The sequence below is a fragment of the Triticum urartu genome, chromosome 6 (assembly GCF_003073215.2).
Source record: "Triticum urartu cultivar G1812 chromosome 6, Tu2.1, whole genome shotgun sequence".
NCBI lineage: Eukaryota > Viridiplantae > Streptophyta > Magnoliopsida > Poales > Poaceae > Triticum > Triticum urartu.
The window spans coordinates 431,606,825-431,623,073 of NC_053027.1; the positions used below are offsets into that span (position 1 = coordinate 431,606,825).

The 16,249-nt window shown below is 43.6% G+C and overlaps 1 protein-coding gene across 1 annotated transcript; it reads left to right on the forward strand.

The window, feature by feature from the left end:
* The first annotated feature begins 13,532 nt into the window (after positions 1 to 13,532).
* Positions 13,533 to 14,790, forward strand: LOC125513998 (probable aquaporin TIP2-1). The gene is made up of 3 exons (XM_048679240.1): positions 13,533 to 13,755; positions 13,865 to 14,115; positions 14,198 to 14,790. The coding sequence occupies exons 1-3, from the start codon at positions 13,629 to 13,631 to the stop codon at positions 14,567 to 14,569; spliced, it is 750 nt and encodes a 249-aa protein (XP_048535197.1). The 5' UTR covers positions 13,533 to 13,628; the 3' UTR covers positions 14,570 to 14,790.
* Positions 14,791 to 16,249: the final 1,459 nt, after the last annotated feature.

Here is a 16,249-nt window from a genome sequence, read left to right on the forward strand (position 1 = left end):
TGATGTATCCCGAAGTTCACACCCTTGCAGATGCTAATCTCCGTTTGGAGCGGTGTGGAGGCACAATGCTCCCCAAGAATCCACTAGGGCCACCGTAATCTCCTCACGCCCTCGAACAATGCAAGATGCCGTGATTCCACTAAGTGACCCTTGAGGGCGGTCACCGAACCCGTACAAATGGCAACCCTTGGGGGCGGTCACCGAATCCGTACACTTTGGCAACCCTTGGGGGCGGTCACTGGTACCCGTCAAATTGCTCGGGGCGATCTCCACAACCTAATTGGAGACCCCGACGCTTGCCCGGAGCTTTACACCATAATGATTGAGCTTCGAACACCACCAACCGTCTAGGATGCCAAGGCACCCAAGAGGAACAATCTTCTCAAATTTCACTTCCACGTATCACCGTGGAGAACTCAAACCGATGCACCAAATGCAATGGCAAGGGCACACGGAGTGCCCAAGTCCTTCTCTCCCAATCCCACCAAAGCAACTAATGCTAGGGAAGAAAATGAGAGGAAGAACGAAAGAAGAACATGAAGAACTCCAAGATCTAGATCCAAGGGGTTCCCCTCACTTAGAGGGGAAAGTGATTGGTGGAAACGTGGATCTAGATCTCCTCTCTCTTTTCCCTCAAAAACTAGCAAGAATCATTGGAGGGATTGAGAGTTAGCAAACTCGAAGAAGGTCAACAATGGGGGAAGAACACGAGCTAAAAGGATAAGGTTCATTGGGGAAGAAGACCCCCTTTTATAGGTGGGGAAAAATCCAACCGTTATGCTCACAGCCCGCACAGAGCGGTAGTACCGCTCTAGGGCGGAAGTACCCCTTTGAAAAACAACAGCGAGGAGGCAATAGGCCAGAAGAACCGCCGGAGCGGTACTACCGCTCATCCTCACGGTACTACCGCAAATGGTAGCGGTACTACTGCTTGCGAGCTGTACTAAAAAATACATCCGGGCCTACCACCGCAAGACTTGGGACGAGTTTTTGGTCCGGAGCGGTACTACCGCTGTAGGAGCTGCGGTAGTACTGCTGTGGAGTGGTAGTAAAAAAATACATCCGCTCCAATTCGCGGTAGTACCGCTGCAGCCTTTTTAGAACACCAAAACTGCCACAACTTTTGCAAACGGACTCCGAATTCGATGAAACCAAGTTTGTTGGAAAGCTAGCGACAAGGGCTAACACAATCTTCAAAGAAATATCAATAAGAAGTAAATGAGAAAAGGCCCATAAGAAAATGGTGAGAACCCTTCCTCAGAAAAGACCGGTAAAACCTCCAACACCGAAAACATCATAGAAGACGCATGCGAACTCCGTTTTCGATGAAACCAAGTTTGTCATCAAGATGACCATAAGCTCTAAGACTCACAAAGAGAAACAAACAAGAACCAAGAAACATGATGCAAGGATGCAATGATTTGAGCTCTCGACGAACGATACGATCAAGCTACTCACTTGAGAGCCCCCCTTGATAGTACGGCTATCGATCCTATAACCCGGTCTCCCAACTACCACCATGAGACCGGTAAAATAGAAAACCTATCAAGGGCAAACCTTTGCCTTGCACATGATCCACTTGAGTTAGATGATGACGATCTTGTCCTCCTCAAGATGGACCATCTTTCTTGATTGCGTTGGGTCGATGAAGACTAGATGATTGCTCCCCCATACTCCACTATGGGTGAGCCACTCTTCGGCACATCTTTACAAGTCCATTGACACCACAATGGATGGCAAGCTTCAATCACTTGATCTCTTCGTGATTCTCCACTTGAAATTGCACACGGCAATCTTGATGACGATCACCACTTGATGTCATCCTTCCCATGGGTTGTATGATATCATCCTCTTGACGCAAGCCCATGGACACGTACCTAACCCCACATAGACTCTCACATAGACCATGGGTTAGTACACAAAGTGCAATGGACAATGCTTACCATACCATGGGATCACTTGATCCCTCTCGGTACATCTTCTACTCTTTGTGAGTTGATCAACTTGATTCACTCTTGACTTAGTCTTGATCAACCTTGAATCTTTCCAACTCTCTTCGTTTGGATGATGTCTTGAAGGTAAACATGAATGATCACACAATCTTCTTCTTCAAGACATGCTTGCAATAAGCTCAACTCTCAAATGACCAATCTTTGGATAATTCCTTGAATAGCACCTTGGTCGACACAAACTCTCCTTGAAACCAACACATGTACTCCAAGAAAAGCCTATGGACAAAACCTTCAAATATAACTCAAGGCAACCATTAGTCCATAGAGATTGTCATCAATTACCAAAACCAAACATGGGGGCACCGCATGTTCTTTCAATCTCCCCCATTTTGGTAATTCATGACAATCACTTTCACGAGAGTTTATACAAGGAATTATGCATCACCAAGCAATGCAACAACCAATAATGCAAGCGTATGAGATGCAAATGCTTAGGAACAAAACCAAAGCAAGGAGAAAACTCTAAAGACTTCTCCCCCATTGGCATCGATTGCCAAAAATGGGTGAAAAGCATAGAAGGCCAATATAAATTGTGTTTCTCCATAAATTGTGTATTTCTCAACAAGAGAGTGGAATGCAATACACATATCCAACGGTAATACTTGGAGGAAGACCAACTATATTGAGGCACCAAGATTGCTAAAGGAATGATATGCCACAAGGACATAACAAAGAGAGAAACACGCAATCAAGCAATCAAAAGATACCAATTGAAGCAAGCTATTAAAAGATACCAATTGAACCAACTAGGCCAAAGATCCTACGAGCTACATGAATAAAAGATATTATGATATGAGCAAAGGAGTGTTCTAAAGAAATTAGAGAGGCTCCCCATGATTTGTGCACACATAAGAATATTTGAATTTGGAAACAAAGTGCACAAAATAGGATCATAGCTCCCTCAAAATCAATAGAAACTTACGACAAGTGCAAGTGAGCATATAGGAAACTAAGCCTAGTACATGTAACAAACACATGGTAGAGCAATAGGTGAAAGAGGCAACTTAAGAATGGGCTCAACCAAAATGATGTGTGTGAGTCAAGGCAATGCACTTGAGAAGACTAATGTACGGATGAGCATTAAGCATCAATAGAGTCCTGAAAGAATGAGGCAACACAGTGCAAGGCCTATCATTCCCACACACAACAAGCAAATGGGTTCACAAGCTTACTAATAAGCATATAGAGAACCTATGCTTGTGACAACCCGTGGCGAAGATAGAAGATGAAAGCCTCATCAAGACGAACAGAGGGTGGCCTCCTCTGTCAAGTTGCTACTTGTGATCTGGCCACTCACTGTCTTTCGGCGGAGTAGCTCCGGTTGGCGCGGGAGAGGGGTGCAAGGCCTATCATTCCCACCTAGCAAATGGGTTCACAAGCTAATAATAAGCAGAACCTATGCTTGTGACAACCCGTGGCAAGATAGAAGATGAAAGCCTCATCAAGACGAGGGATACCAATTAAGATGGAAAAAGCCTCGTAGAGATAAGCATGAGGAAAATAATCTTCACCACACAAGAGTGCATCAAGATGCAACGAGATATGATACGCACTCAAGGCAAAAGCTTTCACGGAGCCACCAAAGAAATAACATAAGAAAGACAAGGTGGACGTGAAAGAAAGGATATCATCTAGAGATGTAATTTCTCTCAAGTGTATATGGTTCTAGGTAGACTAGATCATGATGATATATATCTACAAAGAAGGATGTACACCCGAAATAGTTACAACACGAAGGAACAAGATATCCAAAAGGAAGTCATACATATACCAATAAGATATTTGCTTGGAAGCATAGCACATGGCTAGATATGGTCTTATAGTATATAAATGAATTCCTACCACACACCCATCAAAGACATCACAACTAGCAACAGACATCATTGTTGGGATGCTTTGAGAAAGGAAACAAGTATCACAAGAAAGAATGGATAACATGCCATGATACAACCTACACAAGGTTGATGCAAGAAATGTGTGCATGAAGTATATGAAGATACTTGTTACCGAGATAACATTGGAAGGATGTAGTAGATACCAATTGAAGGTACAAAGTAGTTCATTGATCATCCTAGCTTGACTCCAATAAGCACATGGTGACAACACCTTCCTTGTGAGTGAGCCGAGCATCCAATGCATCTCCACTTGTTCCTAGAACAACAACACAAACAAAATGGTACCCAAACTCATTGGGACCAAAGAGTTAGAGAACCAACAACACATAGGACAAACTCCACATAAATATGTGCATATAGATATGAAAATGAATTTCATGCACATCTCATCCAATTTGAGACTTGGTGGAGTTCCCCCTATATATTGGGTCAAAGAAAGAAAACATGCCAAAGAAACTACAAGAAGTAAATATGCATGCTCAAGACTTTCAAGAACCGAGACCAAAAGACAAAGAAATACCAAGCGAAGAAAAGATACCAAATGAATAAATCATCACTTGGAGGATATCCATAAAAGATACATCAAGGAATGAGATATCCATTGATACACTCAAAAAGAAAGATGTCAAACTCCCAAAAGAGAGAATGGTTCCAAACAAACCAAGCCCTCTACAAAGTTTCATGATGGCACAAAGCACCAAAAAGAAACGGCTTGCCTTCCACAAACACACACTTGATAAGGATCACAAGATGAGTGTTTTATAGAGAATAGGATAGCTCCCCCAAGACTAGTGCATTATAGAGAATTTGCATTTGAATACAAAATGCACGAGGTGGGATCACCACTTTCACTATATCTAGAAAACACTAGACAAGGTCAAGAAATTAACAAGATCCACAAGTGGTATGGAATACAATGGGAGTTGACACAATCCTAGGCAAGAGATAAAGCAAATAAAAGCAAAGGCCAATGTAAAGATGATCAATAATTTCTACCACACATAAGTGAGTACCAATTGTCAAAAGACAAGAAGTATTTGGAAATAATTCCCGGTGGTAGATAACAAGGATATCCGACATCATCTTCACACCAAACAAAAAGCAAATTGCAACTTGTAGAGCTAACATGCCACCTAGGAACAAGATAATTTACAATATCAATTCTAGGTGACAATATCTCAAATGTACACATTTTCTAGGCTAGTAATATACACATAGCATATTACTCCCCCATAATGTGATACCAATTAAAGATAAACAAGGAGGCAAAATAATGATCCAACACGAGATAATTAATGGACAATATAGAATTTGAATTTCTCATGAGAAGACATACCACATAGTGACTAGATAATCTTGAAATATCAACACTAGATGGTATTACTCATGTACACACATATATAGGATTGTGAGGTGCACAAAGCACATCACTCCCCCATAATGGGATATTCCATTAATTTCTCACAAGAGCCAACTAAGAAAAGAACAAGATGCAAAAGGCTCAATGCATGACACACACGTACATGATGTGCAAACCAAGACACACATACTTGATTGCACAAGATAATCATGTTGGAAGCACAACATATACAAACACATGCAAGGAACAAAACCAAACATGCAAAGGGGTAAGTAACTATCAATGTAAACACTTTAAGCACGAGTTACCGCATGGAGAAACATTGGATATAAGATAGAAACTTGATAATTCGAATAACTTGGCTTGAGACAATTAGAATGATGAAGTCCCCTTAATTCTTCATAAAGTAGCCAAGTCCCCAGTGCCCTCCAACAACACCTATTGATCAAGTTTGAGCTTGTTGGTCCCCAACCAAGTTGGGTCCTAAGAGGTTAGTCACAATAGGCTTGGCTACCCAAATGGTTCTCTTATTGACACCACTTTGAGTACCAACAACTTTGGCAAACACATTGCCAACCTTATCCTTCCCAAGAGAATAGATATCATCAATAATAATTGGGTTGGATAAGTTACCACTAGTGCATGAAGAGGCGAGGTGACCTTTCTCACGACATAAGTAGCAACGTCTACTCTTCACTTTCTTCTCACTTGATTTCTCAACTTGAGAAGCATTAGCTTAAGGATTCTTGGGAAGAGGACTTTCTTCAACTTGTGGTTGAGCATGAGATCGAACTTGTGGCCGCTTCCCTTGTTGCTTGTCACTAATGGCCTTCTTCTTCAATGGGCAAGATCTAACATGATGCCCTTCTACTTTGCACTTGAAGCAAACAATCTTGGCCGAATTCTTGACTTGTTCTTGGCCCTTCTTTTTGTTCACTTTGGACTTATTCTTCTTGTTGGAGTTGAATCCAAGTCCACCTTTGTCATTGGGGGATTTTTGCACACTCAAGATATTGTTGAGTGTGAATTTTCCTTCATGACTCTTTTCCAAGTCTTTCTTCAAAGAAGTGACTTGGGCCTTAAGCTCTTTGATTTTCTCTATATGGTTAGTCTCAACACAAGTACTAGAGGAAGTATAAGCTTCATCGTTAGAGCAACAAGGCAAGGAAAGCAATTTATCACAAGATGTACCAATGTTATGCATGGATGAATCGCGAGGACTAGCACAAGGCAATATAGCATTTTGACCAAAAGTAGTGCTAGTATCAACATGAGGCTCACTAGATGTTACCTTAGCAAGCATGGCCTCATGAGCTATCTTTAGCACATTATGGGATACTAGAAGATCATCATGAGAGCTTGTGAGGTTTACATGATTTTCTTCCAACATCCCATAATTGCTAGATAGCAACTTAAGTTGAGCCCTTAGCTCAACATTCTCCTTTAATATGGATACTTCACAAGAGATAGAGTTAGTATCACAAGCATCATCATTAGCAACAAGAGGAGAAGACAACTTGGCAAGCTCTTCTGAATATGAAGCTTTAAGTTGAGCATGAGACTCGGTGAGTTTGATGAGCTCACCCTTGATGACCCTTGAGCCATTTTCGAGGTGCTCAAAATCCTCAAGGAGTCTAGCATGAGCAACTTCAAGCTTATCATTTTTAGTTTTGAAATCATTGGCCACCTCGAGTGCTCTATCATGAGATTCCTTTATTCTAGATAATTCTAGAGCAAAGGTCTCCTCAAGAGATTCAGATGTGGTTTCTTCATGTTCAAGAGCTTGAGATAGCTCGGCGATCTCATTTGCGTAATCACGCTCATGAGCTTCCATTTTCTCAATGGTGACCTCATGCTCCTCTAGATGAGATTCCAACTCCTCAATGTATCTTGCCTTCAATGGCAAGAGACATGATTTCCATGAAGTTGGAACGAGCAAGTTTATTTTTGTGAAGAGCTTTAAAAATCATTTCCCCCTTAGTTTTTAAGGAGGCAACATTATCATTCACTTCATCATAATCAACATCAACATCACTCTTGCCATCATCACAAGATATATTGGGATTCAAAGTGGGAGATACCTTTGAAGCCTTGGCCATAAGGCAAAATGCAATAGATGATGATGAAGGATCCATTGAAGCACCATTCAAGACCACATCTTGTTCCATGGGGTGTTGGGTTTCCTCTACATTGTTAACACAACAATTCGAGGACATATATGCATTTTTATCATGGCAACAAGACATAGTAAACATATCATCATGGGATTTAGTCAAGCAATTTCTACATGATATGCAAGGACTATCAACACAAGCATGTGAAACATTTGGAGTGCTCGAAGTGTTAAATCCCAAAGAAGGAGCATTGCAATAAGATAGTGATGAAGGATCATCCACAATAAACATACTATCATCATTGCAATGACCAACACTACTCACCATATCATTACCTTGTGGCAAGCCACATGTAGGTGAAGTAGAAGAAGTTGAGAAGACTATACGGCCGGATGTGGAGGGAGAACAATCATCCCCACAAAACTTGGACATGCCATATTTATCTTGAAGCTTTGTCCACAACTCGTGAGCATCCCGGAACGGCATGAGTTGAAATATAACTACATTGCTTAAAGCATCGAAAAGCACATTAGAAGCTTGAGCATTGAGATAAGAATTTTTCTCATCCTATAAAGATAATCTTTGAGGATCCTCTGGAGGAGAAAAACCCATATCTACAATTCGCTCTAAATTTGGGTCCATGACCCTAAAGAGATTAAGCATGCGAATTACCCAAACATCAAAATTTGTGCCATCGAAACTAAGAGTGTGAGAGAATCCTAATCCCCTAGTCGACATCTTTACTCTCTAGGCGGTTAAGCCTAACAAAGAGAGACGAGGCTCTGATACCAATTTGAAAGATCGTGGATGTCGCCTAGAGGGGGGGGTGAATAGGCGTTTTAAAATAATTACGGTTTAGGCTTGAACAAATGTGGAATAAACCTAGCGGTTAATTTGTCGAGCACAAAACCTACAACAACTAGGCTCACCTATGTGCACCAACAACTTATGCTAAGCAAGATAGACTACTAGGTGATAGCAAGATATATGATAAGAAACAATATGGCTATCACAAAGTAAAGTGCATAAGTAAAGAGCTCGGGTAAGAGATAACCGAGGCACGCGGAGACGATGATGTATCCCGAAGTTCACACCCTTGCAGATGCTAATCTCCGTTTGGAGCGGTGTGGAGGCACAATGCTCCCCAAGAATCCACTAGGGCCACCGTAATCTCCTCACGCCCTCGAACAATGCAAGATGCCGTGATTCCACTAAGTGACCCTTGAGGGCGGTCACCGAACCCGTACAAATGGCAACCCTTGGGGGCGGTCACCGAATCCGTACACTTTGGCAACCCTTGGGGGCGGTCACTGGTACCCGTCAAATTGCTCGGGGCGATCTCCACAACCTAATTGGAGACCCCGACGCTTGCCCGGAGCTTTACACCATAATGATTGAGCTTCGAACACCACCAACCGTCTAGGATGCCAAGGCACCCAAGAGGAACAATCTTCTCAAATTTCACTTCCACGTATCACCGTGGAGAACTCAAACCGATGCACCAAATGCAATGGCAAGGGCACACGGAGTGCCCAAGTCCTTCTCTCCCAATCCCACCAAAGCAACTAATGCTAGGGAAGAAAATGAGAGGAAGAACGAAAGAAGAACATGAAGAACTCCAAGATCTAGATCCAAGGGGTTCCCCTCACTTAGAGGGGAAAGTGATTGGTGGAAACGTGGATCTAGATCTCCTCTCTCTTTTCCCTCAAAAACTAGCAAGAATCATTGGAGGGATTGAGAGTTAGCAAACTCGAAGAAGGTCAACAATGGGGGAAGAACACGAGCTAAAAGGATAAGGTTCATTGGGGAAGAAGACCCCCTTTTATAGGTGGGGAAAAATCCAACCGTTATGCTCACAGCCCGCACAGAGCGGTAGTACCGCTCTAGGGCGGAAGTACCCCTTTGAAAAACAACAGCGAGGAGGCAATAGGCCAGAAGAACCGCCGGAGCGGTACTACCGCTCATCCTCACGGTACTACCGCAAATGGTAGCGGTACTACTGCTTGCGAGCTGTACTAAAAAATACATCCGGGCCTACCACCGCAAGACTTGGGACGAGTTTTTGGTCCGGAGCGGTACTACCGCTGTAGGAGCTGCGGTAGTACTGCTGTGGAGTGGTAGTAAAAAAATACATCCGCTCCAATTCGCGGTAGTACCGCTGCAGCCTTTTTAGAACACCAAAACTGCCACAACTTTTGCAAACGGACTCCGAATTCGATGAAACCAAGTTTGTTGGAAAGCTAGCGACAAGGGCTAACACAATCTTCAAAGAAATATCAATAAGAAGTAAATGAGAAAAGGCCCATAAGAAAATGGTGAGAACCCTTCCTCAGAAAAGACCGGTAAAACCTCCAACACCGAAAACATCATAGAAGACGCATGCGAACTCCGTTTTCGATGAAACCAAGTTTGTCATCAAGATGACCATAAGCTCTAAGACTCACAAAGAGAAACAAACAAGAACCAAGAAACATGATGCAAGGATGCAATGGTTTGAGCTCTCGACGAACGATACGATCAAGCTACTCACTTGAGAGCCCCCCTTGATAGTACGGCTATCGATCCTATAACCCGGTCTCCCAACTACCACCATGAGACCGGTAAAATAGAAAACCTATCAAGGGCAAACCTTTGCCTTGCACATGATCCACTTGAGTTAGATGATGACGATCTTGTCCTCCTCAAGATGGACCACCTTTCTTGATTGCGTTGGGTCGATGAAGACTAGATGATTGCTCCCCCATACTCCACTATGGGTGAGCCACTCTTCGGCACATCTTCACAAGTCCATTGACACCACAATGGATGGCAAGCTTCAATCACTTGATCTCTTCGTGATTCTCCACTTGAAATTGCACACGGCAATCTTGATGACGATCACCACTTGATGTCATCCTTCCCATGGGTTGTATGATATCATCCTCTTGACGCAAGCCCATGGACACGTACCTAACCCCACATAGACTCTCACATAGACCATGGGTTAGTACACAAAGTGCAATGGACAATGCTTATCATACCATGGGATCACTTGATTCCTCTCGGTACATCTTCTACTCTTTGTGAGTTGATCAACTTGATTCACTCTTGACTTGGTCTTGATCAACCTTGAATCTTTCCAACTCTCTTCGTTTGGATGATGTCTTGAAGGTAAACATGAATGATCACACAATCTTCTTCTTAAAGACATGCTTGCAATAAGCTCAATTCTCAAATGACCAATCTTTGGATAATTCCTTGAATAGCACCTTGGTCGACACAAACTCTCCTTGAAACCAACACATGTACTCCAAGAAAAGCCTATGGACAAAACCTTCAAATATAACTCAAGGAAACCATTAGTCCATAGAGATTGTCATCAATTACCAAAACCAAACATGGGGGCACCGCATGGTCTTTCATACGCCTAAACAATTGAGCAACAAAACAGCCTGCCTTCCCTTTCGTCTCAGCCAGGCCAGAGGGTATGAAGGCAACTAAACAACATGCAAATGTTGCTTTTAGCTTATTTTTCTCAATCAGACCCAACTGAGACAAGCATGCAATGCAAGCAAAATAGATACGAGCAACCAAACACGTTCTAAGATGTTTGTTTGTATCAACAGATGGAGAGGCCCTGTTTCCTTTCTCTCTCTTTTTTTGTTTACAAAACTCATCCAAACTTCTCTTCTTCTTTTTTTTTGGGGGGGAAATCCAAGCTTCTCTTCAAACTTTAGATGTTAGTTCTAAAGTGAGCCTACATATATGTGTACCACGGGCAACCGTGTGGAACAAAGACAGTCAGCCATCAACCAACAACAGTGTCATTCATGAGACAAAGGCTCCGCAATGTAGGCACGGTTCCACAATCATTTGCTCAAAACGATAAGGTAAAGCCGTAATAAAGAACAAAAGGTGCCTTATTAAACAACCGCATGCCACGCCGGAGCGTTGCCACTGAATAATCAAGAGAGCAGGACAAGCAAACAACAAACCTAATCCCTGCAAGTTAGTGCCCATCGGCCTCCGTTCATAACCAAAAAGTGCTACCCACTGCACCGCCAAAACGTTTTTCTAGCAAGTCGCAAATTTGCTGGCGTCACAGAACGGCAGAATACTATGAAAAATTGCGAAAGATTCTTGCAGTTTTCTCAAGACTATTGTACCATGTTTGGATGATATCATGATGTGCGCATGGCTTGCGTGACAGGAACACAAGACCTTGCATCTCTGGCAAGACTTTGACTTGCTGGGATTAGGAAAAAGATAATTGCCGAAGAAGAGAGCTACTAGCTCGATGCGCTTTAGTATGTCAGAGTGGCTTTGAACTTTTATTTTAAAAACATTCCAGCTATTGTCGAAACTATTGAATTGCACTGAAATTCAGTAAAGTTGGTTTTCATTCAGGCCAAACGGCTAAAATTTTCACTTGAATTTGACTGTGATCCAAACAAATATTTTGAAAATTCAAAAAATAATATAAAACTTATTCGATTTTTGTGTACTACCGAAATTAATGAAATACTTTGACCAAAAGGCAATTATTTTGGTATGTACCAAAATTAATGGAAATTTTGAAATTCCATTGAAATTACACTGAAGGTGAAAACCACACGAACAGCCGGTCATTGGGGGGCGTCCACCCTCTAAGTCAGAGGCCGCCCTTGCTGCAAAGAGTTAATTTCTATTGATTATCACCATCCCGCAACCCTAGTTTTGAGAATTGAAAACTCCGATATCAGCACGGTATGAACCCTCTTTTAAACCCCAATTTTCTTTGAAGGAAAGGCATTACAAATCTCACAATAAAATAAACCAAGAGACTAAGTCTTAATCATCACTGCAATTTTTTCAATTGCTGTACCTGATGCTAACTTGGCAGAATTAACATTGTTTGACTCGCCGACTTTGGAGAATGCCGAGTTCTCGATTGGTTCCTTACATGATCACTTAGCCAACCCATTTCACATGTTCACTTTTTTCACCATATTTTAGTTAGTGTATCTACTAAACATTGTTTAGCTGAACTGAGAATAACTCTTCCTGGTCTACTGTTAAACGATATACTCCCCAGTAGACAGTTTCAGACATTGTTCGGAACAGACAGGCTGGGTGAAAATGAGTAAAGTGATGACAATATGCGACTCCCCGAAGGAGCAATTTTGTTTGCTACACCACATAAACTCTCGCCAGCTATTAATGCATGTTAAGTAGTACCACAGAGTGTGTGTGTGTGTGTGTGTTTTTCGCTAAAACATATTCCGAAGTTCCATGGATTGGCTTCTCATTCTTTTTCTTAAAGATGCAAAAGCTTTGCCAATCTGGCAACAGAGCAGAATACAATGATTTACAAAACACACACGAATGCAGAAATCAACAACGAAAAGAGGACCAACAATATTGGGTTGGTGCCCAGGGAAGCCCATGTCCAGTAGAGAAAACTAAAGAAAATAATGTTCCAACACACCGCCAATAAAAATTATTAATACAGTATGCACAAAGTTGCATAATGATGCGATTTTTCAACATTAATATTTACCCTGTCATGGAGAACCGTAGAAGACAGGTTTCTGTCTACAGTATGCACTACCAAATGGCTGTTCAGTTTTTTTATATACCAGGACGAGTTTTGTATTTGAAATCTACATGGACTTCATTGCAAACGGCCGAAACATTGACATATGGGAAAGTTCACTGTACCAGCCCCATAACACTTTGAGCAACTCTTTAGCAATAGCTATTGATCAATCAAGCGGATAAAGTGTCATTTAAAACGAACATGATTTCAACTTTACGAAGTATATAAAAATTCAGAAAACATTGAAAGAGCTGAATAAACTTGACTTGGTTTCATGAGAAACACAAACAGAGGCAACAAGGACGGCGCAGCGAACCCTCCCAGCGATCTAATTGCTCCCCTTAACCAAATAGTATTATTTCATCACAGGATGAGATAAAATACTCCCTAGAAGTTCATAATAGCAACGGAACATTTGAACAAAGCATGGTGCGGTTGGGCGGCCTGGTAGTACCAATCATAGACCAAGCTAATCCTTAAATTAAACAGTTTATGATAATCATCCGCACCGCCCAGAAATACTCTAGTCTGCAATTGGAGCTGGCCATTAAGCTGTTAGCACGATTTCGCGTGTATAAAAGGGTCCTAATGGTGAAGGGACTTCGCTCATCAGTGTTAAGCCATCAGCCCTCTTTGAGTGTGTGGTACAGACAGTAATTTTCCAGGGTAGCAAGAGAGAGTGAAAGCAGAATGGTGAAGCTCGCATTCGGGAGCTGCGGTGACTCCTTCAGCGCCACTTCCGTCAGGGCGTATGTGGCGGAGTTCATCGCCACCCTCCTCTTCGTGTTCGCCGGCGTTGGGTCCGCCATTGCCTACGGTTAGTCACCGTGTCTGTGTGAACCCTCTGTCTCCGTGAATCCAACGGTGATCAGTATGAACGTATGGTACCAGTACCTCAGTGCTAAGTGGCAACTGGGTTCGTGCAGGGAAACTCACCGACGATGGCGCCCTCGACCCGGCTGGCCTTGTGGCGATCGCGATCGCCCACGCCTTCGCCCTCTTCGTCGGTGTCGCGATCGCCGCCAACATCTCCGGCGGCCACCTCAACCCCGCCGTGACCTTCGGCCTTGCCGTCGGCGGCCACATCACCATCCTCACCGGGATCTTCTACTGGGTGGCCCAGCTGCTCGGCTCTACCGCCGCCTGCTTCCTCCTCAAATTCGTCACCCACGGAAAGGTCGGTACTCGCCACATGATGTGATCGCACACTGGCTGCCGTGTAATTTACCGTCCAACTTACCGGTGAACTGTAAACGCAGGCCATCCCGACGCACGGTGTGGCGGCGGGCATGAACGAGTTCGAGGGCGTGGTGATGGAGATCGTCATCACCTTCGCGCTGGTGTACACGGTCTACGCCACGGCGGCGGACCCCAAGAAGGGGTCCCTCGGCACCATCGCGCCCATCGCGATCGGCTTCATCGTCGGCGCCAACATCCTCGCCGCCGGCCCCTTCAGCGGCGGCTCCATGAACCCCGCCCGCTCCTTCGGCCCGGCCGTCGCCGCCGGCAACTTCGCCGGCAACTGGGTCTACTGGGTCGGGCCGCTCATCGGAGGCGGCCTCGCCGGGTTCGTGTACGGCGACGTGTTCATCGCGTCCTACCAGCCAGTCGCCGACCAGGACTACGCGTAAATTGGCGCGTGAGCCCACCGCTCGACCCGTCTCGGATTTGCATCGTTGCTTTGCTCTTCGTCGTGTGATGTGATGGTCAAGGTTGTGTACAAATGGTGTGTCACGGTCACGGCCTTCGTGTTTCCCTTTCCATTCAATCCGTGTAAAATATTTTCGTTCGGCAGCCCTCGTTTGTTTGGAACAAAAAGAAACATGAATATGAACTCTTTTTTTTCGCAAAACACGGGTTTTTCTTCTTCTCATAATGGCTTTATGTTTTTTTAACACAGACGCAAGTATTGAATTCATGCACCAGTCAACTCATCCAAAAGTCCTTAGACGTGTGATCGATGTAGGCCGCAGAATCGTTTTATTTAATACTGCGTTGGCAGAGTGTTGAACTCAAGACCTTTTGGCTCGCATAGCATATTGAATTCATGCACCAGCCAACTCATCCAAAAGTCTGAACTGATGGAGGGAGGTGGATAATATATTTCAACAACAAGCGCTCATATAAACGCGCATACACTCACCCCTATAAACGCACACACGCACACCCTACTGAGCATCTCCAAAAGACTGAGTCGGCATATCATCATGAGATTTAACGAAGTTAGCGTAGGCACCTCGTAGTCGATGGGAACGTTTTCTCCCACTGAAAGCGTATCGCCAGAAATCCCGAAATAAATCCAGGATAAATGCGAGCACCAGGATTTGAACCCTGGTGGGCTGAGGATATCACTGTCCACCTAACCATCTCAACCACAGGTTGGTTCGCAGAATGGCTTTATGTTGGATTGTAAACGAGCGGCCAAACGTCTTCGTGTCCACGCATTGTTCATCTTCTTAATCACCTCTCCCATGGCACATACGCAATTCTCCCCCTCTTCCTCAGCCCGCCCTGCCGCATCCTCGGCGAGTTTTCATCTCGAGCTCAGCCTCCATCTAACATGAGGGGGGGGGGGACGAAAACCCAAACCCGAAGCTCCTTTCTCCCCTCTGCATGCGATGTTGTGGCTATTGGAAATATGCCCTAAAGGAAGTAGATGTATTATTATATTTTCATGTTTATAATGCTTAGGACTAGCTCATGTATTGATGATGATCTTGTATTCCTGGTCATGAGAATTATTAAAGTAACAAGGATGACATCGCTAATTAGTACATTGTTGGGAAACGTAGTAGAAAAAAACGCCCTATGATGAACTAGGAACACTATGAAGATGCAATAATGGTTTGGATCGGATTGTTACCAATTCCGAGTTGCAGCGGAAGAAGACGATTCAGTGTAGATCATACTTGGAGTCCCTCGAACCGTCGATGAATGATCCCTCGAGCGTAAGACACGGCCTCTCCACAGATTGCAAGCGTACTGTCTTCATGATGCGGCAGCATTTAGCGGTGCAAAGCTAATCGTCATTGGAGAATTACAGCGAGGAGATTAGGACCACAGTGGGCTTCTAAATGTATATATGTAGGTTGGAGGAGGGGGAAGGGCGCCACACAAGGGGGAAAGCTCTGATGACCCACAAGTATAGGGGACCTATCGTAGTCCTTTCGATAACTAAGAGTGTCGAACCCAACGAGGAGCAGAAGGAAATGATAAGCGGTTTTCAGTAAGGTATTCTCTGCAAGCACTGAAATTATCGGTAACAGATAGTTTTGTGATAAGGTAATTTGTAACGAGTAACAAGTAACAAG

Coding starts and splice junctions, on each gene's coding strand:
- LOC125513998 (XM_048679240.1), top strand. CDS start 13,629: ATGGTGAAGCTCGCATTCGGGAGCTGCGGTGACTCCTTCAGCGCCACT. Junction 13,756..13,864: donor TGGGTCCGCCATTGCCTACG/GTTAGTCACCGT, acceptor GGGTTCGTGCAG/GGAAACTCACCGACGATGGC. Junction 14,116..14,197: donor AATTCGTCACCCACGGAAAG/GTCGGTACTCGC, acceptor CTGTAAACGCAG/GCCATCCCGACGCACGGTGT.